A 25,663-nucleotide genomic window follows, 5' to 3' on the forward strand; every position below is an offset into this window, starting at 1 on the left:
TAAGTGCTTTTTTTTTTCGACCAACCTTAACCAGCTGGGGAAGCTGCAGTTTAACTCCACATTTTCAAGCTTTAAGGATTTTTCTTACGAGACCATCTTTTAGGAAGGTATTTAAAGTCCTGCTGTGATTTTCCATCCCTTTATTTACAAAATGCTTCTTAGCTGTTTCTTTTTTAACAGTAGACTAATGTTATGACTTTTTTATTTTTTTTTTGCTAGTTAACTTTCTGAACATGATAGTTTCTTCAATTTTGATTTGCCGTTTGTGAAATAAATCTGTCAGCCAAAACTGTAGCTAACATTCTCCTGTTACCTCCTGTAAATCAAAAGTCTGCAAAGCCAACTGACAGAGGGGAACAGGACTTTTCCACCAGCTGTCTGCAAAAGTGACACATTTTACTGCTTCAAATAATTACCCCAGACAAATAGGGATTTTTACTTTTTATACATATTTTTCAGTGGTAAACCTTGATGCACAAACATGCTGAAAGCACACACGTTTAGCTGATGTACACCAACAACAGATGGAGGAGCTTTCATTCCTTTGCTGCCTGTTGCACAACCAGCCAATCTTTGAGGCAATGAACATTCTTGCCAGAGCATCATAGTAATTGTGTGTCTCATGTGTCACAGTCTTCATCTGTCCACTGGAGTCATGTTGGTTTGCTGCACTGAGATGACTCTGGTAAACCAAGGAGGGGTTTAAATTCTGACACTGTAGAGACTTGTAAAGAGTGATGCAGTTCTCCGTTCCTGATGAATGAAACACACACACACACACACACACACACACTCACAAATACATTCTCCACCTCCTGAGGTGTTAAAACATGCTGTGACCTGAAAGAAACATTCTCTTATACATCTGGAGGATAAGAAATGTGTGTGTGTGTGTGTGTGTGTGTCAGGGAATGCAGACATGCAGTGTAGGTCTCACATGACCTGAGCATGGCACCTCTGGGCCAACGATGTGTCACCTTTATACTGAAAATACAGCTAAATACAAATTGGTGGCTGACAACTACGCTTTGTCTTACGAAGGAAGTGTGTTTTCAGTTCTCGCTTAATCCAGAGTTTAGTTTTTATAATTACTGCTTTGCAGTGCACATTACTCCTATGGTTGGGTGATTGTTATCGTCAGCTTTATTTGTTCAAGCTATGGTTGCTGGGTATGTGGCACTCGTATTAAATTCTGCCATCTTTTGTTTGTTTCCACATTTTCAGTGTGGTGACGTGCGGTTGGCTCATCATCCATTTAAAATGAGGCTTGTTGCTCAAGGGCAAATTGGGGAAGTGACATGAGGTACATCTAGCTCTGCCAAAGTCGATGTAAGTTAACTAGCTGCGACTTTGCCTGCGTGAGGGGAGGCAGAAGTCCAACAGCTTTTGCCACAGCCGCACGACTTTGTGTACGATTCAGTAAACGCACGGAAAAACCAAACGACAGGCTAAAAGAGGCTAAAAGGTTTCAGAGAACGGTGAGGCTGTTGTTATAATTTGGTGGTTTCATTACTGTCAGTCTTCTGCCATTACGCACTGTAACTGCACGTTGACAAATCTGAAAATCCAGAATCATATCAATGCACAGTGTGCTGAGTGCTATCTTGTCCCAAATGTGGCTCACAGATGATGATGACATTCATTTTCCAAACCACTTTTGTTAACTAACCATGCTTGTTTTCTGCCGTGGGATAAGGTTTCGCTCATACAGTTACACACATTCCCACTAGGGAACTATCCAGTGCAACAACACTCCGAAGGCGCAGCAGCTCCGAGTCCGTGTCAGCTTTTATTTACTATTTTATTGGTTCTGTTGGGATTAAAACCAGCACCCTTACCAATTCCACAGAGACCAAAGCTCAAAGTGGTTTCTTGAGTTCCGTGTAAAAGATAATTAGGTGATAGAATTATGGCTGTTTCCTAATTTGGTCGGCCTTTGGCTCACTGCGTGGTGGACCAGCTTTTGTAAATGAACCGCTGTCGCCTCATTAGAGGCTGCTCTGTTTTATCACCCAGTAAACTGTTTTTGAAATAAACAACAAAGTGGGCTGTTACTTTTCACCCACCAAAACGGAGAGCGTTGTTCCTCTGGGGTTTAATTATACAGTGTTGAACTGAATTAGAATTAATGAAACACTTTGTAGTACTTCAGGACAGAAGCTGCACATCAAATTGTCCTACTTATACAGCTGCAAATTTATCAAGTGTGTGAGCTGCTGTCTACATGTTTTACATCATTGCTTTTATCACGCTTATAGTGGATTTTTATTTTTTTTTCAGTCAGAGTGCTTCCTGCAAAACAAAATAGTTTGAAAACCATCTCTGTAATCACAAATCTTTCGACGCTACACACGACCACTTTTACCAGTGAAATTGACGTTCATTTCTGTGTTTCTGTCCATCTTGAGCTGTGGAGGGGTTTATGTGCAAGACTCCAGCCATAGCTGACATAGTGATTCTAGTGGACGGCTCCTGGAGTATCGGCCGCATCAACTTCCGGCTCGTCAGAACGTTCCTGGAGAACCTGGTCAGGGCCTTCACAGTGGAGTTTGACAAGACTCGGATAGGTGAGAAGGGTGTGGTTTCTCTGTTTCAGAAATATCCTAATGCACAGCTCACCTAGACTTTTTATCCTCCAGTCACCATTTATTCCATATTACTTCTTCTTTTCTTTTTCTTTTTTCATTTGATTTTAAATTATAGAGACGATAAATCCGGCTGAATTTTCAAGACATGTTTAATATAAGCCGCTAGAATATTTTACGGTGCCGTGCAGCAGCCGTGACTATTCTCTGTAATATGACTGTTGCTCCTGTGCAGGATTGGCCCAGTACAGCGGAGACCCCAGAATTGAGTGGCATCTTAATGCTCACAGCACCAAAGAGGCTGTAATCGATGCTGTGAAGAACCTGCCATATAAAGGAGGAAACACACTGACAGGTGCGCTGCCAACGTTTAGCCTCCTAGTCTCCTACACTCATCCCAGTTCTGCATCACCTCAACCTATTAAATTCCCTTCAGTGCAGTTCATTTCCCTTTGATGTTAGCATGTTTGTGACCTTGCAGCCTCACACTGATAAGACCTGAATGGGAGTCAGAAGGTTGGTGTAGTTCAATTAAAGTTTTGGCTGCAAACTGAACCCACGCAGCAGTTGTGGATTACCAGGAGCTGCACTTATATTCAAGAAATATGAGAGTTAATTTATTTTAAATACCAAGAGATGCTGCTGCCGTTCCATCAGAAGGAGGCTGAGTTGTTATAAGCAACAGCGAGCAAATATGTCTTTTGTGGCAGCTGACTCCTCAGTGACATTAATTAGCATCTTTAAAGTCTAAAGTAGTGTTTGATTGTCAACAAGTTTGTTGACGAATTCTAGCTCGTATCACATCGCAAGTGTCGATTGCAGCGTGTTAAAATAAGCTGTGGGAAATCGCAGCTTCGCATGGAAGCCAGGTATATATCAGGGCTCTTTGCTCTTATGCTGACCTCAGCGGGGTGAAGAGACTGGGTGCCCAACGTATGAGCTGGTGACTGGGCCAGTGGTTGAGAGAGATTGATTTAGAATCAATGTTAATCAAAGGAAAACAAAAGGATTAGGGGACTTCGGATATTCAGATGTCATCTTGGACTCATCAGGGGGTAATGGTTACCTGTACTTGGTTTTAAAGGTACATTTAGAACATGCCACAGGATTTTGTGTGCAGAGGTGAATGAATGGCTGTGTGGGCTCAATATAAACGGCCTGTGTGCAGTTTATCATCCAGTAATTTGATATACGCAATTATTAGTGTTACATTTTAATGTTACGGCATTAATGTTTACTCATGTTCTGAACATGACGTGCACAGTACACGCTGTGGGGTTTAGCTCCCAGTAGCTCATTTGAACTAACTAGGTCAAGCAACCACTATGTAATGAGATGCTGGCACACAGGTAGATGGAGGAGAAGAGAGCACCACCCTTGTGACTTTGATGCACAGTAATGCACTGTTTATCATTATTATTTATTTTACTTAATGGATGAAGGGTTTCGGTTTGGCGTAATAGTGACAAGTGTTCAATTTTGCAGATTTTAAATGGGGTTTTAGTGAAGGATCCAGTGTTTCTTTCTGGGTCGTGGAAATTCTCCTACTTTTAAAGATGAATTATGAATTTAAAAACACTTTGGATTAACCAATAATGTGTTGTCACTAAGCTGCAAATGGCTGTTTTCCTTAGCTCAAGAAATGACATTTAAGTGGGGCTGTAAAAACAACAAACTGTGGCATATTGAGACATAAATGTTAATGGATTAGTTGAGTTTATCTGAGCGTATCTCTCTCTCTTCCCTTTGAAACTTGCTTTCAGCAGGAGCTGAGCTCAGTGTGATACACAGTTGCCTACTTTAGCCGTCCTCAATACACCTGACAGCAAAACTGCAAAAACATGTTGGACTCAACTTACTGTTACATCTTTTCTGTAAAATGTCCTCTTAGGTGTCTCTACTTTTCTGCTGCCAGTCACGTTTAACAGCAGCACATTGTAATTACTTTTAAGTGATTTAAAACATACTGAACGCTGTGTCTTTTGTCTTTACTCTATTTAGCTTTTCTTGTAATTACGGCTCCATTTTTTTGCTAATTTACAAACGTTCCAAGAACTAAACCCCCTAAAAGGCGTTGACTACATTCATGGCCCCTCATTTTTGGGAAATATGTGTCTTTATCTTAAAGCTGCTTTCTAGTTGTTTGATTTGTGGGCACAGATTGTCAGACTCTAACTGTGTTCTGCCTTGGTGTCTGTTTAGGTTTGGCTCTGACCTTTGTCCTGGAAAACAGCTTCAAACCAGAGTCTGGATCCAGACTTGATGTTCCAAAGATAGGAATCCTTATCACAGATGGGAAGTCCCAGGACGACGTGATACCCCCCGCACGGAGACTGAAGGAAGCTGGAATAGAACTGTTTGCCATTGGTACGACAACCTTTACAACCTGGTTTGGATTGTGTTGTTCATACTCATTTAGTTCCAATCAGTCTGGTAACTGTGTTTCTCTTCTCCAGGTGTGAAAAACGCTGATGAGAACGAGCTGAAGTCCATCGCTTCCCCTCCTGTGGAAACCCACGTCTACAACGTGGCCGACTTCAGTGCAATGGGTGAAATCGTGGAAGGTCTCACCAAGACCGTCTGTGACCGAGTGGAGCAGCTCGACAAGCAGCTCAAAGGTCTGACCTGCAGACAACAAGCCGACAACACTGCAGACAGTGTCGCCGTGACTGTTACCGCGTTGATGCTGTTGGTTATACACTGATTATGACTGCAGGAAGTCCCTGAGCAATAAAAACCCAGTCCCCATCTAATAGAATGTAGCCACCTCATCTTAATCACATGCCCCCACCTTGAAAAGTATGAGCTACTTAAAATGGCATGAAAAGAGTCATTTTTGGATTCAGCAAACCTTTACATGTCCCTCCAGTTTTCCTCCACCATTTCCTTCACAGTACGTACTGTATGTTGAATCATGCCACATGCAGCATCATGTAGCATGTGTCTATTACGTTTGCGTCTTCTCCAGGGGGAGAACCTGCCCCTGCGCCAGCCTCCGTAGCTCCTCCGCGCGACCTGAAGACATCTGAGATCACAGCTCGCAGTTTCCGGGTGACGTGGACGCATGCCCCCGGCCAGGTGGAGAAGTACCGTGTGGTCTACTACCCTGCCAGTGGAGGACAGCCGGACGAAAAGGTGCCTAAATTATTCATAACTTTCAATTATATTTGCATAAATGAAAACAACTTAATTGCCGTGCTGCTTTTGATCATTACAGTCTGTATTTGTTCACTGGCACTGACTCACCTTTAGTAGTTCATTGTACTTTTTTTAGGTTCTGCTACATAACCTGTACTACAGCTATTTGGCTCTTCCATTTAAAGCTGGATATTTTATATTCACTGCAGTCAACCGGATATTAAGTTTATCATCTGTTTCTCTGGCTCCACGATCAGTGATGATGATCCTAATTGGTGGAACGTTGTCCCTGATTTCCCAGCACAAAGAAAATGCTCAGATGCTGATGTAATGGCAGCATTTGAATTAAGGATGCTTAGCTAAATGTTTTAGGCTCAGTTGCACAAGGTAAATTAATTTGTTACAGTAACTTGCATTTTTAAGGGGAACAATTGTGCAGAAATTACAGATTGATGATCATAAAACCAAGTGCTTCTCTTTTCTATACCTTTAATTTTTCAGAAACCAAAGGAATTGATCTAAAATAAAATCTGAAGATTTACCACCTAGAAGGACTGGAGAGTTGTTTTGCCACATGTTGGTGTCATCATGTGCTTGAGTGGTACTGTTAATTTAAGGGTTTTGCCAAAAATAACCTTGAAATAACTGTTTGTTTTTTTTTCCCCAAGACCCTACTTTCATTGGCTCATAAATGTTTAGATGGTTGAGCGCTGAGCCAAAAAAAAATTGAAATTATGTATAGAAATGTTTGCAATTACTATACTATTCACCCAATATTGTCCCTTAAGTTACCCTTAAAAAAAAACCCCTTAAATCAATGGTGACAGTATTCACTAAAAACATCTTGGTTGGTTGGTTGGCGCAGAGCCAAAATATATATGTGCACTTGACTGTATCTGTTAACTTTTTGTAACCTGTGCAGCAGGTGGATTTAAAGTGGATTTCCCTCTATTTAGCACACAGTGGCAGAGTGCTGTAATTTCCTGAGCTTATATTTATGTTTATACACTTCCCTCTCATTTCTAGCCATTTTCTCTTTGATGTTTATTACAACTTGCAGCTGGAACGCCCGAGCTTTCCCAAAAGGAAAACTGAGGTTTCATCAAAGCTAATCTGATCTAGTTACACTTACTTAAAATGTCTTTGGTGAAGAGCTGAATGCCTGCAGCAACATGTGGTGCATTTTCAGCCTTGCAAAATGAAGTCTCCCAACAAACAGAGCTTTCTGGGATGTGTGAATATTTTTTTGGACATACAAAGTGCTGCTGTCTGCTACAGCGCACAATGTGAGCTGTGTTATTTTTAAATAACAGTATCAGACGCTGACACGCGTGAGCACCGAGCTTACACTTACTTACAGTGATGAACACGTTGTGCATGTTCATTCAACCAACTGCTTAAAAACTAATGACTGATTCCCGGCTAAGTCAGCCCTGTGTGATCTGTCTTTAAGGTGGTCCAGGGTACAGAGAACAGCGTGACGCTGAACTACCTCAACTCTCTGACTGAGTACCAGGTGGCCGTTTTTGCCATTTACCGCAGCTCTGCCAGTGAGGCCCTGAGAGGAAGTGCTACCACACGTAAGTTCCCATGTTTACACGGACGCTGTGATGTTCGAGTCTTGTTGGAGGTAATGCAGGAGGCATTCAAAAGGAAATGAGGTGTAGTTTGGTAGTTTTTACTTTTGGCTTCACAAAGTGCACTTGCAGAAGAGCCTTGTCTTTCATTTCTTTCTCTCTGCAGTGCTTGTAAAGGAAGCCTAGTGGTTTGGTTCAGTCAGCCTGGAGCTTTTTTTTTAACAACCTCTTACAGAACATTCTTTTCTGTTCTGTCACCCAAGCCCACTTTTCCGCAGCCATCTAATTTCCTACTTGTTGTCTACATTTTTTAAAGTCCCGAGCAGAGCCCCCCTAGGGCTTGTTCTTTCACGGGCTTGCTGGTTTCCTGCAATGCATTCTGGTCCTTTTCCTACTACTGTTGATGTGTTTCCTGTCACTTTTGCAGATTACAGATATATTTCTTGCTAGAACTGCAGCATATATCCTAACACGACATCTCACTTTGTCTTTTCAGCCGCGAGGCAACAGGTACAAAAAAACAACTACTCGGAAGTGGAAATGCACTAGCAGATCCTCCATTTAAATGTCTCTGGTTGAACTTTCCCTTAGTTTTGCTCTGAAAGACCTAAAAGAAGCAACCTACTGTTTGGATGCTTAGTCCAAGAGAGGAGATGCATAGCCAGTTCACTACAGTGGAGCTCCAGCATCTTTAGCAGACGTTATGTGTCATACTACAAACACAACACACTGAATGTGAGCAATAAAAGCTCCTGCACAGGTGTTCCATTATGCATGTGAGCCCTGATCCCCCACCTCTGACAGGGCTCCTGTGGCGAGCTCTAATTCTGGTCGCGTTGCCTGAGGCCTCATCCTGACGTCTGAAACGGCGAGCGAAAGCCTGCCAGGATTTTCTGGCCTCTTAATGCCTGCCGCTCGCTGATGAATGACAGGGAATTCCTCCCTGTTGGTAGAGGATGAATGCTAAGTTGCGAGTCGACCTTGTGCCAAAGTTAATGGGGTTTGTCTGCCGCTGCCGGTTTACCAGCCGGACCGTCTGAGTACGGCGGCAGGAAATTTACTGCTGAATATTGATAGAATTTGGTATCTGGTGCCTTGGTTCTTTGTCAGCAGCATAAAATATTTGAAAGTAATATGTGACTAGTAATATTTAAGTTTAACCTTAAATCCACGAAGATTTGACACTAGGTCTGAAAGTTGAATTAAATGAATGTTCGGGAGTTTTAATACGGTCTTTAATTGTAAGTAGAGCAGTTACTGTCTATTGAGTTATATGGTTTTTCTTTCACTCCAAAGCAGTTGATCGGGCTGTGACGCTGAAACAACTCCGCTTAGCTTAGTGGGCCGCTGACGTTTGAGCTTGACTGAGTGCTTTTGAGCACAAAACAGCGTTAGGTACATGGTTTTCCCTCATTCCAGCATAATGGCACCAAATTATTCAAACCCACTGTGCAAAGTGGAAACAGTTTTAGCAAACAAGACCTATTGTCAGGCACCTCAAGTTTGTATTAAGACAAGCTCAAGCCTGTGAGAATAAATGTGGAAAAGTACTTAAATTTTCACATTAAATGAACAACACGATGGTTCAAATGATAGACAATTCACCTGACATATAACTATTATTTGAAGGTAGTAGAGGTTGCAAGGAAACTTAAGAGGCAGCAGCAAAACGCACACAAAACGACAAAGGAATCCAAGTCAGTGCTAATAAACCATACAGAACATGCATGCAGGTGAATCCATAGTGGTCAGAAATTCTTGTGACTAGTCCTCTTCCTACTTCCCGTGTCTTCCCTGCTGCCACATGATGTCCGTGGGGAAAACTAAAAGTGACAGGGCACAGCACCTCCTGCGTAAGCACTGGTCTAAAGACAATGCAGGTCCGTGTGAGGTGCGGAAGCAGGGCATAAAAGGTGTATTTGGAAATTTCTCTTAGCAGCACATATACAATCAGCTGTGCTGTTGAATGGTCATTCAAATACTGATGTGTTAGGTTTGAGAAAAGCGATATGTTTGGTCTTTCTCGAGAAGCTCCTCACGGCAGTCCTGTGTTTGCGTCCTGCAGTGGCCCTGCCCATGGTGGACGACCTGGTGCTGCTTGACATCACTCACAGCACCATGAGGGTTCAATGGAAGACTGCTGCTGGGGCTTCTGGGTACATGATCCTTTACGCCCCGCTGACTGAAGGAGACCCTGCAGATGAGAAGGAGGTGAGCAGTGCGTGGGATTTTATGAGGTAGACCAAAAAAATATTGAAACAGATTTGCAGCATTGTGTCAGATTTGTAACTTGGAACATAACCTTTAACAAAGCATTGGTACGAATATAGTTGGTTTATTATCGTCGGCAAGCAACTGAATCAAAGCACGATTCATGTGCTGATCTTTAATTGAGAAGTTGGATGAGTTTTTTCTCATCTAACACTATTTTAAATTGAAAAACATCCAGTTTCATCTCATAGCTTTTCAAACAATCACACAGGGTTAACTTCCTGTGGCCTGATGGCCTTTGTCAACCACCTCAAGCAGCTTTCAAATCATCTATTTAAAATTGGTAACTGTTGGTTACTTACAAAAAGTCTGTATTCAGCTACTTAAAATGTGCGTACTTAAAATGCCACTGTAAGTGAAATGGAGTGGTTTCAAAGTAAAAGTCTGCTTGGTAAGACGATGGAAGGAAAGAAAATAAGACACGCAAGAGACTAGTAACACAAGTGTTACTAGTGTTGGCTTAATTTTCAATCCAATATTTAAAGGAAACCGATGTTTCCCTGTCATCCATGACCTAAAAAGGCTACTATTGAAAAGCTTTACTTTGAAAACCTCTTAAGTGACCAATCAGTGGGCAACTTGTAAAGGACAGCTTTTAGCTAGTGCTTCAAATAAAATGAATGAAAACTGAATATTCTTCTACACTTCTACACGGCCACACACTGATTCAAACATCTACACGTAAGAAAATATCACAACCAACTCTAGTACTAAGGTTAAACCATGCAGATCCTTCACAGGTAATTTCAGGAGTCACCAGGAAAAATGAGGCAGAGGTGGTGAGCTACGAAGGGTCCGGCCGGCCGGCTTTCTCCCTTTCCCATTAGACCTCATTATGCTTGTATTCACTATCCCCTCCAGGCAGGAAGCAATAATAACAGTTTAGGAAAATGCTTAGAACGAGGATGGATGCTTTCCAGTCTGGCTCTGAGGCACTACTGTCACATCCCCAGGTTGGCGGATGTGTGCAAACCACGTGGGGGGTTTGTCTCTGCCAAAATCCGAGTCCAGTTCAGTCCAGTTTGAATTGGTACATTGCCTTCATCTAGACGTGTTCGGAGCAAAACTCCCAGTGGGCTTCAGTGCACAGTGAACCAACAGAGAAGAAGCACACGGATTGAAAGACGTGAACAGTCAGAGAGATTTGGCTGATATGGGTTTCGGAGACCATGTTCCCGCCAACAGAAAACAACAGTGAAGGATGCAGGGTGTGTGGCAGAATGAGCTTCCTGTCAGAGAAGGATTTCCTCACATCATTTCTCAAGCATCAGCTTTTATTGAACTCTGTTCCCAACATTTCCTCAGAATACACAGTGAGACATTACAGTCTCAGTGAACTCAGCTCTCGACTTGACTCAGCTCAGATTTATTAAAGGAGCATGTGTGATAGACACCTTGCACCCAGCCCAGGCTTCCTTTAACTCCCGTATTTTTCCCAGTTAAGATCTTTGGCCCCTGTACTCTATGGAGATCCACTAAAACCACAAATTGACTTGTGATTTTACTGAAGCTAAAATCAGCTTTTTTTTGAGTTAGCGCTCAGGCAACATCAGCTCTGCTAAAATCCAGAATAATGAAAGTGCTTTTGCTCAGTTTGGCAGGTTTTACCCAGAAGCCAATATCAGCCTAGTTCAGTAACTATTCCAACTCTTATTGCATGTCAATACGTGACCGAGGGCAACATCTGTTTGACATCTGCAAACATCCCTTGTGTACGACAGTGTCACTAGGCCCAAAATAGATGTAAATATGAAAAATGAAGCTGCTGATGTGGTTAACATTAATTGAATTCAGACTCATTCAGCAGTAGAGTAACTGAGGGACATGAATGGCTTTTTATTGGCAGGTTATTTTGAGTCAGTACCCACAGCTCTGTCTAAAATATTGCATCAGTTATGATGTATGACTCCGACTCTGGCAGTACATCCGACTTCTCCCGGGCTCCGAAATTAAAACGTTTTATTTATGGCATGAGCAGAGGAGAAGAGCAAATGGGTAAACATTTGTCAGAGCTTCCATTCTGCCAGATTTTTTTTTTTTTTAATGTGTTTTGTCTTTGACAGAAGGTGAAATATGATAAAGTTCACTGTTTGTGGCTCTGATGGCTTAGCAGCTGTATTACAGTGAAGTTCATCATCCTGCTGGAAACACACACACAAGCCAGCTCAGCTCTGGCTTTAGGCTGTGATCACATAGAACCTCAGGGAGAGGCTGTGCCTGTGATAACTATTAAAAGCAGCGAGTGAAATCTATAGGTCGATCCCGAGCTTGTTTGGACAGGACTGAGGAATGATAGAAGAGCAGATATGCTGAGAGGCACTGTAGATAATGTGATAAATGGCCAGATAAGAGAGGGAGCTGACAAGATGGTGGCAGCAGAGATAAGGATGTCTGCTTGACACACTGCATCACCTCTGTGCTAGAGGCACATACCTTCATGCTGTGCGTATGTGTGTGCACGCAGGTGAAGGTGTCCGACTCTGTGAATGAGGTGGAGCTGGAGGGACTAACTCCGGCCACGGAGTACACGGTGACAGTTTACGCCATGTACGGAGAGGAGGCCAGCGACCCCATGACAAGCCAGCAGACCACATGTGAGTCCCCCCCCCCCCCCACACACACACACACACACACACCACTGAAACGATATGTGCGTTTGCTAACAGCTTTGGCACTGTACAATATTTACTGCAGTGTAATTAACTGCATGCTTCAGTCAGATCTGTGCTCACCTTCGGTCCAGTGGTCTTACATTAAACGGAGGTTTTGGACTGACATGGATGTACTTCAGCATTTAGCTGCAGCTTGTGTTATCTGAACATCCCTTACATTTGTCTTTGGAGATAACGACCATAAGATCAACGGCTTTCAGCTTGTCCCTTCAGGGGTCACCACAGCGGAACGCTTCCGCACGTCCATTTGGCATTTACGCAGGATGCCCTTCCTGTTGCAACAGATCATATCGCCATAAATATGTCCAGCTCATAAAACACTGAGCTTTATGGTTCAGGAGCTTCTTGTGGCTTCAAAACACAGCAGATAAAGTGCAAAGAACCTAAGCTATGAGTGCACGAGTCATTTCTGCAAAGATTCAGCTTATTCACTGATGGTGTCATTCATCAGAATTATATCTGTTACATCTCTCGTAAGGTTTTCATAGACACTTTTAGAAGCAAACCATTTCAAACTAACAAAAAAAGTGCAGTCATCATGGTCCCACTTCACAGCATGTTTGGAGGAGAAATGGTTTTTCACATGACCTAAAAATGCCCACAGGGGAGTTTGGAGGTGCCAAGCTGTTCCTACTCATCTCAGTCCAACTTGCTGTGGGATCAGTCACTGTCCATCAGGACAACTAGGATGTAGACCTGTCAATAGGAGAACGTTCCAAAACACACAGCAAAGGAGAACGTCAAGTGGTGTTGAAAAACCGAAGAGAAAGATTTCCAGTGGGGCCGGAATCCCCCTGAATGCTGTGACAGATTGTTTCTATTCCCAGGAATCATCTTGAAGCTGTTCATACAAACAAAGACTTCTGCTATTTCAGGTTGAATGACTTTTTCTTGTGTCACTGCCTTTCAGCGCACTGTGTTACTGGTTGGTATCTCTTGCCAAATGTCATCTCTTCAAAGTTCCCCAATGTTCTAAAAACATTGTCAGGATCTACAAGTAAAATGTCTCTTCACAAAGAGAGTATGAGACCTCACACACTCTCATTCACACGGTAAATAGGAATTTGACCGTGAAAGCTTAATAAATGAGCCTTAATAACCGTTAATGAACCTAATTTCATCAAATTGTTTGACAGATTGTATAACTCCCCGAACTCTGCACCCGTTTCATTTACCACAGGAAGCTGAAATTGACTCACAGCTGTGTGACACTCGATCGGAGATGTGGATGCTGATGCATGTAGAGCACTTGTTTTTAGAAGTCTCGCTGAAGTTTAAACGGTCTCTGTAGTGTCATGGGACTTGATAAATGAGGAGGCGAGACAAACCAGCGTTTTACTACAAACACTACAGGATCTAATTTCCCTGATTAGCTTCTCCTCTCTGCCTCAAGTTGATCTAATCAGTGAAATCAGCTGCTGCACTTATGTTGACCTTTCTTTTGCAAAATGTTACGTAGCTTTTCTAAAGCAGCTGTAGCATGTTTAAGTCATGTTCTGGCATGTTTTTTTTTTTCCTGCCCTGACAAAACTGGCAACCAGCGATGCCAAAATCCCAGCATGGCGTCGGCTTCCAGCTTCCACTCTTAAGAGTTATTTTTTGCACTCACTTGTATTCTTAGAGTTTGGAGGCCTTGATGAGAGCCCCTCCTCTGAATCCCCACCACGCTCACTAATTATCGTTTTATGATGTCTCCTTTAAGGTCTGTGGCCTGCGGCTTTACGTCAGGCCATGTTTATGTCTAGGTCTGTGTTTATGGTGTGTGTACGGCTTTGAATGCAGGTCAGATAAGGACGCCGGTGGCTGTTTGTTGGGGGTTTGAGGTCTTCCTCAAATTACTTTTCCTGATAAAGTAACTTTCACTCATCCGTGCAGGCCGGGTTTCACACTGCAATGCAGCCGTAGAGACACTGTGTGCACACAGCGTTTATCCCGGTAGTTCTTTTTTTTTCTCCTCACGAGTGATAAATTGTTTATTCATTGACAAAAAATATCCAAATAAAGTCACTCTGACGGTCAAATGTGCTGATTAGTTTCTGTCATCCGGCGATCAGGCCTGGAGTCAAAATGGGGCTCACGTCATTTGTTTATACAGCGCAGACGTCCACGGAAAATGTTTTATCAGGGTTAGTACCTCTATTAAAATCGAAATGATTTTAGCTCATATTTGTGGTTTTCTGCCCTCCATTAATCATCAGCCTGTGGTTACAATTTTTCCATTTCTTGTTTGCTGCTATAGTGCAGATCAGTTGGACTTGGCGGGAAACGGGTTTAATGTGCTTTTCACCCAGCGCATTTGTTCCTAACCATTTCGGCTCCATCTCTATGCCTTCAGAAGTCCCTCTTCCCTCATATTATCCATTTATTCTTGCATTGTTGAGACAAAATGAGCTGTAATAATCGCGGCGGTGAAAAGAGGCCATTGCAGCTGCAAAGAAAAGGAGCTCCAAAATATACAGCGTGTGATGAAAGACTATTTTGCTAAAATCGAACTTCATATCAGCTCCGATTACTGCAAAGAGTCAAGAGTTTTACACTTTGTAGATTTGCAGTTGGAAGCAGTTTCTAAAAGAGAACTGTGTGCTGGAGAAATATGGGTTTAGTGTTTGTGATGTCCGTATAGAATTGTTGACTCTGTGTGGAAATGTGTTCCGGGCATTATTTTCTTAATGAGCACAGAAAAAGACATTTGATATGTTGTCTTTGTACTATTTGACATCAAAAACACTTTTTTTTTATGATTTGCTAATCATTGTTGCTGTTGTAGGACAAGTTATTGATTTTAAAGAAGAAACTAACTGTAGGAAACTTGGAGGCTGACCCTTCCTCAAAACTTTTTGAGATCCCCCTCAATCCTGAGCCGACCCTGGCATGACCTACAGTAAAAGCAGAGGAAAGCTCTCCTTTACTTCCTGTCTCTCTAGTGCGCCGTCCTTACCCATGACCCCCCGGTGTAATTGAGGTCAAGCAGTGGTGGGATTGCAAAGTGTTTTTGTTTTTTGTAAAAACACAGATAAGTGCAGAAATGTTTCTGGGTCTCTGAGAGTTAATGTTGTTCCCTGGCTTTTTTTTTTTGCAGAACCTCTGAGTAAGACGTGGAAAAACAGAGGACGTTAAGGGAGAAGGGTGGGAGAAGTAATTAGGTTCTGTCCACATTCTAATTAAAATAGTGGAGTCCAGTAAGTCTCGTTCAAGACCCCACGTGTGCGTGCGTGCGTGCGCGTGCACACACACTCATGTTTTGCTCTTCCTAAAATTGCTTGAGCTTTGACTGTGATAAGAGCAGTGCTGTTGCAGCCAGCAGTTCTGTTCTTATTTAGCATTGGCTTTTGTCTTTCTATCCATTATATTCATATTTGTCTCTGCTGCTCACATCATCAGAGCAGTGAAGGTCTACAAGATAACAGAACTCACAACACTGTGAGGTAGAAATTACATTTGGAGTCTGTTGTGGTTTTAAGGCCGATGATTGTATTTAGCGTTTTTTTTTTTTCTCACTTGTTTTAAAAAGTATTGGACTCTGTTGTTTGACGACGTGTGGGAGTCGTGTGTACTAACCTTTGCATTCCCGGCCCACCTCTTCCAACTTCAGTACCGCTGACCCCTGCACAGAACCTGCGTTTTACGGATGTGGACCACAGCTCTGCCCGGCTCACATGGGACTCCGCTTCCAGGAAAGTCAAAGGCTTCAGGGTCATGTACGTCAAGACCGATGGAGTCCAGACCAACGAGGTGAGGGAATGGGGCGGGCTTCAGGACATGCTGTTTGTAAAACACGTGTTAGTTAAGTTATTCTCACTCACTCTCTTTTTACTCCAACGTTTGTGTGTCAGGGTGCAAATAAGCTACTGCATCAATTTCAAAGCAGCACTGATTTAGTGTATTTTAGATTTTCACTCATAATTACCATCATAACAGGCTTGAGACCATGTTGGACACTCTGTTGGTCTTGTTTGACCTGAGTTTGTTCTTTTTTTGAATAAAGATGTAATGGAGGCTAGAGAACTGGCTCCAAGAGAACTGGGTGGCAGACAAAGATGGTGGATTTTCGCTGAAGGTTATGAATCTTTTTAGAAGATGGACAAGATAGTTGTAGGTAGAAAAAAAAACATAAGTCAAGGCAACAAGCCCCAGCTACATTCCAAAAAGTCTGTCTGTGAAAAAGCTCCTGAATACTGAGTATTCGACAGTCTGCCCAGCTATAAAGCTTGTATTTTTAATACATTATTTAGATTTGATTCTGAAAAAATAGCTATGTCTGTGTTGTTTTTTTCTTACTTTGGTTGTGCACAGACGTTTTGGCCAAATTCACTGTCCAATTGTCAAAACTACAAGACAAAATTATTTTTTAAGTCTCAACGTTGGCAGCTCATCAGCTCACAATACGTGTGTAAATGTTTCCGCAAGCATGTTTGTACACTCTGGCTCTAAATTCTGAGTAACTGGTAAAAAAAATAAATGTCACGGATGCTTTGTCCACAGGTGGACGTTGGGAAGGTGACAACGTGGTTGCTAAAAAACCTGACCTCCGTCACAGAGTACACAGTTGGTGTCTTTGCCATCTATGATGAGGGACAAGCTGAGGCCATGACTGACAGCTTTACTACAAGTAGGAGTTATTAGTAAGCAGGCAATACCTCCAATACCTGGTAGCTATTGGAGGTTACATCCTGTCAATTGTTACCATACTGTAAGTGTGTATTTGTGTGTAGAGAGTGTCCCCGACCCTGTGGATCTGAAGAGCAGTGACATCTCCACGGAGAGCTTCAGGGTGTCATGGGAACACTCGGCCTCTGATGTGGTGCTGTACCGACTCACCTGGACACCTACTGATGGAGGAGACAGTGAAGAGGTGTGTTCAGGAAAAAAAAAGTTCTGAAATGTCTCTCAACCGGTTTTTTATTGATTTGGTTGATTTTCTGGTTGTTGGGATTTATAAAGGGACCACTTCAAAACCAGACGGCGTTTAGAGACAAAACAGAACAAAAATGAGAATTATATGACAAAACATTTGTCATAGCTGATTTTCACCTGACTTTCAGTGCTAATGTTTGTCCCTTTGCTCCAGGCCCTGGTGAATGGAAATTTGAACACTTACCTGATAAAAGGGCTCAGCCCCGCCACAGAGTACGAAGTCCTCCTGGCTGCCATCTATGGAAATGAGGTTGAGAGTGATGAGGTGGTCCTTGTAGAGTCCACAGGTAATCTGTAGCTGATTCTTCTGATCAGTTATAAAGCGTTCACTCATGTGGAAAATGTTGCTGCTATGCCAACTGAGCTGTTCTTTGTTTTTAACAGAAAGTCATGATTGGTCTGATTCCAGATCTGTGGTTGGTCTTATCAAGCAGATCAATTAAATATGTTTTATTTAAATTTCAGTCAAAAGAACAACAACCACTGCTACGACAACCACCACCACAACAGGTAAATATTTCCTTGCATCTCTTGGCAAGAATTGTTTTCATTCCTGCTTTTCTGATCCAGATCCACTAATGTTGGACATGAGCCTTTACCAAGACTGATCCTACTGAAATCTACAACCTACTTCTACAAGTCTCCTAGATTCCCTCAAAAACAATCTCCAGCTCTTGTCTGCAGCACATTGCTGCACCTGATCAGTGCAGAGATCAGCTGTGTAGGAGCTCAGTGCTGCAACACTAGCAGACTGAGATGGCCAAGAAACAGATTTGGAATAAAACATAAATATTGATCCTCCATATTAGTCACACTACGGTCATTCAGATGATTTACTTATTTATTTCAATTTCAATTCTGTGTGAGTTATTGAAGTCTTAGTGACAGGTGGGAACAGACAGACTATTAAATTATGAATATATCTGATTACAAGGCTGCTGTTGCTGTTTCACTGTTAGTGTTTGCAAATGTTTTCCCCACACGTCCAGATCCACCTGTCAGGAAAAGCTGTTAGATAGTTTTCCTCCATGAAAAGATGCTGATGTGAATTTGAACACCTGAGTAAATGAAATGCCAACATGATGACATCTTGACACCATAATTTCTTTTCTGATAAAAGTTGAAAACTACTGTGACAGCTGTGTCCTTCAGTGAGCTGTCTCTCTCTTGAATCCTCCAGCTCCTCGCTACGGTGTGAAAAACTTGAAAATCGATGAGGAAACCACCTTTAGCATACGGGTGTCATGGCAGCCTGCCGAATCCAGAAACATCCGACATTATCGTCTGAACTACATTAGTGCCAAGGGAGACCGGGCGGAGGAGACGGTACGACTGATTCTCATTGGTTTCTTTAATACTTGTGTTTAGATAAGATTCAGCTTCATAACTTTTGGACGTATGTATCGGAAGCTGCACTGACACGATTGTTTTCTTTAATTTTTAGTATTATATTTTCTTTTAGTTTTACTGAGATGGTTTTTTTTTTTTATGTTTTGGGCCAATTTTAAACTTGTGTGATACATAATTTCAAACTTACATGCCATAAATTTTTTGACTTTTACGCACTAAATATTTAGCCTATTTGCACTTAGAGCATCGTTGCTTGTTCCTTTGAGGAGGGTGGCAGCTGTGATAAGCTTGGACTTACATGGCTGTGAGGTAACGCTAATTGTGAAACAAACATTTGAGATAAAACCTCTATAGCCAGTGGACAGTAAATGATTTGTAGAGATATAAAAGTGGTGTCAGTCCAATTCAGGGGGATTATTGACATAGACTGAGGCTGACCTTTCCATTTTAAAGTCCTCTCTGAGACAAAGATGGCTGGATGAAGTTGATAGCAAGCCGTCAGAGTCTAGCGGAGAGGAAGAGAAACGGGGAGGAGGATAGTGTTGATGAAAATTGCGGCGGATCTTCAAAGACTTTGTTCCACAATAGAAAAAGGAAAGAGAGTGGCAGGTCTTCACACTAATGAGTCACAACAGACGGAGACGGAGACAGACAGAAGACCTTCACAGAAAACAAACACTGATGCAAAAGCACGCAGCTCTTGCATGCTAGCAATGTATGTGTGCAGTGTGTGAAAAAGCTTGACAGGCAAACATTAAGATGCTAAATAGCTGTTGAAATGAAGTCTGAAGCTTCAGAAACAATGTTCTGATGCCTGTGGTTTATGTAAATGTTTGGGTGTAGTGCTCAATTTATGCTTTATTTATTTGGGAGCTTTTATTTATAGTTATTTATTTGAGATGGTTGAGATCGGTGGCTCGTTACAAGGGGGGGATCTCAGCAACAAGACAGTTCATTCACGCAGAGCAGCAACACAAAGACGGTGGTTAACACGGTCGTTCACTGTCGCTCTCTCCGGGAACTTGATGTCTGGCATTTCAGCTTTGACATTTTGTAGTGATAAGGATCATAAACACTCCGGGGAGGCTGCAGCTTAGTGGGTAAGGCGATCGTCCAGGGACCACAGGGTCAGTGGTTCGATCCCCCCTCCCAGCTAAATGCCGTAGTGTCCTTGGGCAAGACGCAGAACCCCAAGGTGGGTCAGGTGAGCACCCTGCGTGGTGTTTGTGTGTGTGAATGGGACTAAAGCGCTTTGGCCATTTACCATTGTAACTCCTACTTCCTCCCCATTCTTTCCAGTTAGCTCCTCTCTGTCTCACACACACACACACAAACACACACCCCTACCTGTCTCCTCTCTGCTCTGTGTGTCACTCATTCAGTGTTTTCCCTCCATTTCCACCCGACACCCCACTCACTCACCTGCTCTGCTCCAAATCATCAAGGACACTAAAGCCTCTTTTACTCCCAACTTATCCAGTCCAAGAATCTGACACATCAATAAAACAACTGTAGTCTGACTTTACACCTTGTACTTGATCCAAATACTAAAGCTCCTGATTCACAAATATTTGTAGCTTAAAACCATTGACATGACATTACCGACAGTAAGGAGCCTAATAAGCACACACAGGCATTATTGTTACCGATATCATTGAATAGCAGACGGTCCCTTACTTGACACACCAACAGGTGCACAGACACCTGCAGGTAGCGCCTGTGTTTTGGATTTTGGTTAATAATAATATTAACGTTTATTTCCCAGACTTTAGCTTTTGGTGGAGTTGACGTAGATCAGGTTTTGGAGAACTGCTGTGCTTTGGTCATGAATTCTCCTCACATCAAGTCACACATCCAGAGTCTGTTTCAGTGTACTAGTTAGCTTATTGGTGATATTTCATTGTGGTACAGTGTGTTTTATTGATGGCAAGACTACTACTTAACCGTGGTAATTTACTACTAATTAACTTGAAGCACTGCAGGCTACAGTGTAGTGCTATGGCAGTTTAATGTAAAACAACCTTCTTACGGAAAAAGTCCAGGCAGCTTCCTTCATCTGTCTGTGTCTATTGACTCACCTTTACTTGTGTTTTATGAATATTTTTTATAATTTGACACATTCACACAATATGAATTTGCCTGGCAGCTGCGGCTCATGTCAGTAAAAAGTGTTAAAAGTACGATGACATCCTTTACGTTAATACCACAATTAAAACGGTGAACGTTTTGTTTGTGCCACGGATCCACATTATTAATGCTTCGTGAAGTTATGGTGAAGTTTGTAAAACACTTCTGTGTAGTTAATAGGTAAACGTAGAATATAAACACGCATCCTTTTTCTTTCCTTCTCTCAGTGTGTCTGGTAACAACATAAATGACACCGTTTTCTCCAAGCATTTCTCCTATTTCTGACACTCTGATGAGTGTTTGTGTGTGAGACTATGTCCGGTGTCCCCACATGCTGTGACCGACTCTGGCCACAGGTCCCACGTCGGCGTTTTTATCCCGACAATAAAGAGCCGCCAGCTGCTCGCACCGGTGGCTTGTTAAATGAGATCTCTTATCAAAGTGCGAACAGCTGTGGGCTCCGTTTGGCAATCCGGTCAGGTTATGAATCACCAAGTGCTGCACTCAATAGCTACCATTTAGATGTCTATCTGCTGCGGGGGGGGGGGGGGGGGGGGAACTGGCAGGATTCTTCACCTGCTTTGTTCAAAGCAAGTCTCACTCTGTGGTTTGCGGCTGCCAAGGGACGGCCACCAGCCATTAAGGAAAAAAAGGAAAGATCTGTAAAATAACTCCTTTACATGCGATTGATTTCTGGATGGCAGCCACCTACCTCATCTTCACTGAGGGAATCTGGTCTTAAACTGCTAATAACATGCACCTAAATGTAGAAGGCATGTTGGCAGGGTGGTCGCAAGCAAATCAAATTAAATTAAACTGCAGATTAAATGCAGCAAGTCCATGTTAAGTGCTGATTAAAATGCTCAGCTTTATAAAAACAGACAGACCCGGAGTGAGCGGGTGTTGAGCATATTAAGGCCAATATAAAACAAGACCTCACAACGACAGACTGCTCCTCTTTGCTGCTTTGCAAACTTTCAACTTCTCCAGAAGGAGAATGTAACGTCCCTGACACGGCGTCCACGTGTTACACTGTGTTACAGCACTGCCTCTGTTTGTACCGCTGACTTTTTTGGGCTTTAACTAGCTTGGATGCAGTATTTAGATACATCATCTTCCCATCTGTTTGCAGTGAGGGGCTGGTTGACAAAGTAATTAAAGTTAAACTTGAAGTAGGATAGTGTCTCCAAGTTCCCCAGAATAAACTTTAGAGTGTCTTTGTTGTCATGCCGTTCTGTCTGTCTGTCTTCTGTCTGAGTGCATAATCTGGGGAGTGAGACTTGTTATTGTCACAATACTTTGTGATTTGTTCCCTTTGCTGCTTTTATCCCTGAAACTTCCTTATTTGTGTCAACCATCTGTTCCGCGTCTCTTCGTCTGACACTCAAATCACACTTATCCGAAAAACTCGAAAGTCTTTGCATTTAAATTTTCATCAGTGCCGAACAAGCGAGGCACTGGCTGAATCGAAAACCATGCTTCCTAATGACGCACCTGTCGCTTGGTAGTGCGAGTGGTTTAATGGTATTGTCCAAAGTTAGGACGAAACTCTGCTAACGGTGTCCCTCATATTGTAAAAACCACGAGCGGCATAACCAACTCTGCAGCACAGTTTAGCCTCCTTATATTATACTTTACCTCAAATGGTGGATACTGATTAGCAATTAGCTGCCTGTAGCAGCAGAACAGCAAAGTCATTTTCACTGTTGTTGTAGACTGACCCTGAGCTAAAAGGTGATCGAAATACTCTAATTCACCCAGCGCACACAAACACATTCAGATCGATGATAACGTTGTTCTGTACTGAAATGTTACCCTGAGCAACTTTTGTGAGCCTCTCATGGCACCAAGTCACATGATGCTGTGTTTCAGGCGCCATATTGGACGTGATGCTGAGTGGATTTGAGTGTGTTTCTTTGCTCTTTCTTTGCTGGGTCCATCTTTGCGCACAAGACGGGAATAAAAAAGCCTAAAGAGGCCTCGGCCCCCACAGGTATTACAGAGCAGGGCAGTTGTTAGTTAGTGTCAAGAAGAGAAACTATATAAAATAAAATCTAATCTATTCTGCACTAATTCTGTGTCACTAAATATTACGTATATATGGTTCAGTTTCCATTAGTTTTTGTCATGAAATAAAAATGAACAGGTTAACATTTTTAAAAACATATGAACACTGAGGAGCTACATATGTCAAATCCAAAACTCTAAAGCAGCAGGAACTATGCTTGTACCAGTCCCTCAGATTTGCCTGTCTAATACGGGGTAATGTGATCGTTGATGTCACATGACAAACTCCTATGAGCTCACTGATGTGCATTTTCTTCAGCTTCCTCTAAAGTTGCCTTAATGATTTAAAAAAAAAAGATTATAATTACTTTGGAATTGAGTTCAGATTTCTTTCACACTCTTGTAGAAGCACATAAATATGGAAGTTAATAGTTATGTCCATTCAGATGGTTCTGTCGCTGTTTTGCCAGATGTCAGTATCTACACCATAGCCACAAGCATTGTCGACTCAGCAGCCATCTGTCCACTAACAGCTGTGATCCTGAACTCGAGAGAAGCGCAATTTTTCCCTGTGCTGCTTCGCTCAGTGTCCAATAAACCAAAGCTTTCAGGCATCAAGTGCAATTTCACTGTGTGTAAACAGACTTTTGGCTACGGTTGCTCCGCAACGAAAGGTTCCAGAAGGTAAAAAGTTTGTCATGTGTCATTTCTTTCTCTTCGGTGTTAGATTTTCTCGCAGTGGCTTTAGCCCTCTGGCAGAGTCCAACTGCTGTCTTCAAGTTGTTAGCCATCTTTGGTATCATCCACACTTTTTTCATGATTGTGCACTTGACACACTTAGGGACTCGGGTGAAAAGATGTGAGGTTTGACCATCCATCCATTATCTGCTGTAGTGTGAACCACTCCACTATCTAAATGTTTGTTTGGAACTAAATATTTATGACATGTACAAAAATGCTCGAATGCTAAAGACGAAACCTCTGAATGGCAAAGGAAAAGGTGATGTTGCCCGTCAGGACACTTAAAACCTGCAATTGGTAACAGCTACTCTTGTTTCAGCCGTTTTGAAGCAGCATTGTTCATTCATTGTTCAAACACTGAGGCTAAATGTATCAATGACGTTTTCTGATGTGGCATTATTAAACTTTTTAACGGCTTTTCAGGCTCTAACAGCACTTGGCTGAGGTTCGAGAAGGATGATGGCTAATGAGATGAAACATTTTAAAGCTACTCCCATCGCCTGTGTGCTTTACTGTTCCCCCACAGTTCGCCTCTGAGCCTTGTAGCTACACCGAAGTCTCTTGTGGACCAAACTTAATATTCTGGCCCTTCATAGAGCCCCTGTCAAGAGTAGATTGGGTTTCTCCATCCTATAAATACTTCATGAAGCCGTGTTTGCATTTACAAAGTGTCGGAGTAAAACACGAGAGTAGCTGGAGGTGGTTTCCTCCAACTGTGTTGCTCGGTGACAGTCTAGAGACTTGCTGCCTTTTTCATCATCCTAGGCTGAAATTGATTTGTCAAGGCCTGCAGTGTTTGTCTGACTGACATGTCTGAGAAAGTGTGTTTTTGGGGCTCTTTTTTTTTTTTTTTTAAGTGGAGGGGTTTGTGGATGGAGCCAGACTAGGTGGTACATGTTCAGAATGCAAAGTGGCCTGACAGACAGACCAACACAGACAGACGACCAGACACAAAGAACGTATGAAATGTGAGGGTTCGGCTTGTCTACTCACCCTTTTTACACATTACAGTATTTTTTCTGTCCAACCTTGAAATGTCTACAAATGTCCAAATAATGGATCTTCCTTAACTGTGCCGTATGGCTTGAGTGTCATCATATATAGTTGATGATTTGTCTTCCTTTTTATGTCTGGTTGCTTAGGTCATCGCTCACACTGGCTGCTCTTATATGTGACAGTAACTTGATTTGTCAGACTTATCATTTCATTGTATAACAGCCAAGATGATCGCGATATACTGCAGCACCAAATGATTACTGCACATCTCACAAGCGTCGAGCTTTAAAAAAATCCATTATGCTCATTTTCAGTCCGTATTTTTATTTTATGTGTCTACCAGAAAATGCCTACATGCTTTTTTATAGACATTGTTTCTCTTTCTCACACTCTTGAAAGCCTCATAATAGTATTTCTGGATTCCCCTTAGAGAGCACTGTTCACTGTCAACTAAGTGTGCTGACCCAGTTCCTCTGTACTCCTACTGCTTAAATACACACTACTACCTAAAGTGAAAAGTCCGAAAACATGTCCAACATGGACAACCAAGATTATAGGTTACCCTGAGTGGCAGAACTTGAATGGGGCCATGAACAGTCCTTTCTTGTAAAATTTTTGATATTTACTAATTTCACTTTTAATTCATAATCATCACCATGATAAAAACCTCTGCAGCTACGACTGTGTTAGGTCTCACAGACGAAGGTGAGGGACACGGTGTCTGATGGTGCTCAGTAGTCTGTCAGTCCCTGCAGCCTGTAACAGCTGGGCTGGAGCTGGGCTGGAACAGGACCTGAGGTTCGTTTTGGAAAATAGGCCTTAAATACTAAAAAAGCACAAAATGGACTCCTGCTTTCTTCCCTTCTCTCTCCACTGTTCAGTTAAGGTTAAAGTACATTACAGTAGACGTTACAAAATTACAGGAGCGTTTATGTCAGAGGATTTGAAAACTGTATCACAGCGATGAACATTGGTGACGGATTCAATGAGAAAACAAAAGATTTATTCATAAATGTTGGAGGCAGAGATGACGAGAGAAAAGAAGCACTGGAAAGATTAGCTTGTTCCTGGTATGAGAATCCAGCTCTCCTGGACCAGGATCAGTCATTTAGGGATCAATTTTGACAAAAGGCCAAGTTCACAGACAGATGAGGAGGAAACCTCAATGCAATTAACCTCCACAGCACCTGTAGCCCCAAAGCCTCACTCACTGCTTCACCTCCATCCAACAGCTTATAACAAACTTAGTTATTTAATCAACTCAGGATTCTGTTCCCAGTGAAGT

The 25,663-nt window shown here is 42.3% G+C and overlaps 1 protein-coding gene across 1 annotated transcript in view; it reads left to right on the top strand.

The window, feature by feature from the left end:
• LOC137129764 (collagen alpha-1(XIV) chain-like) overlaps positions 1-25,663 on the top strand; it is a 131,283-nt gene that overhangs the window by 40,685 nt on the left and 64,935 nt on the right. The window contains 14 exon segments of the mRNA XM_067509054.1: positions 2,409-2,567; positions 2,821-2,940; positions 4,788-4,952; positions 5,042-5,203; positions 5,554-5,720; positions 7,177-7,303; positions 9,366-9,511; positions 12,036-12,165; positions 15,836-15,975; positions 16,726-16,852; positions 16,956-17,095; positions 17,312-17,444; positions 17,623-17,667; positions 18,338-18,483. Of these exon segments, the coding sequence (XP_067365155.1) occupies positions 2,409-2,567; positions 2,821-2,940; positions 4,788-4,952; positions 5,042-5,203; positions 5,554-5,720; positions 7,177-7,303; positions 9,366-9,511; positions 12,036-12,165; positions 15,836-15,975; positions 16,726-16,852; positions 16,956-17,095; positions 17,312-17,444; positions 17,623-17,667; positions 18,338-18,483 (1,907 nt within the window).

The sequence above is a fragment of the Channa argus genome, chromosome 1 (assembly GCF_033026475.1).
Source record: "Channa argus isolate prfri chromosome 1, Channa argus male v1.0, whole genome shotgun sequence".
NCBI classification, from domain to species: Eukaryota; Metazoa; Chordata; class Actinopteri; order Anabantiformes; family Channidae; genus Channa; species Channa argus.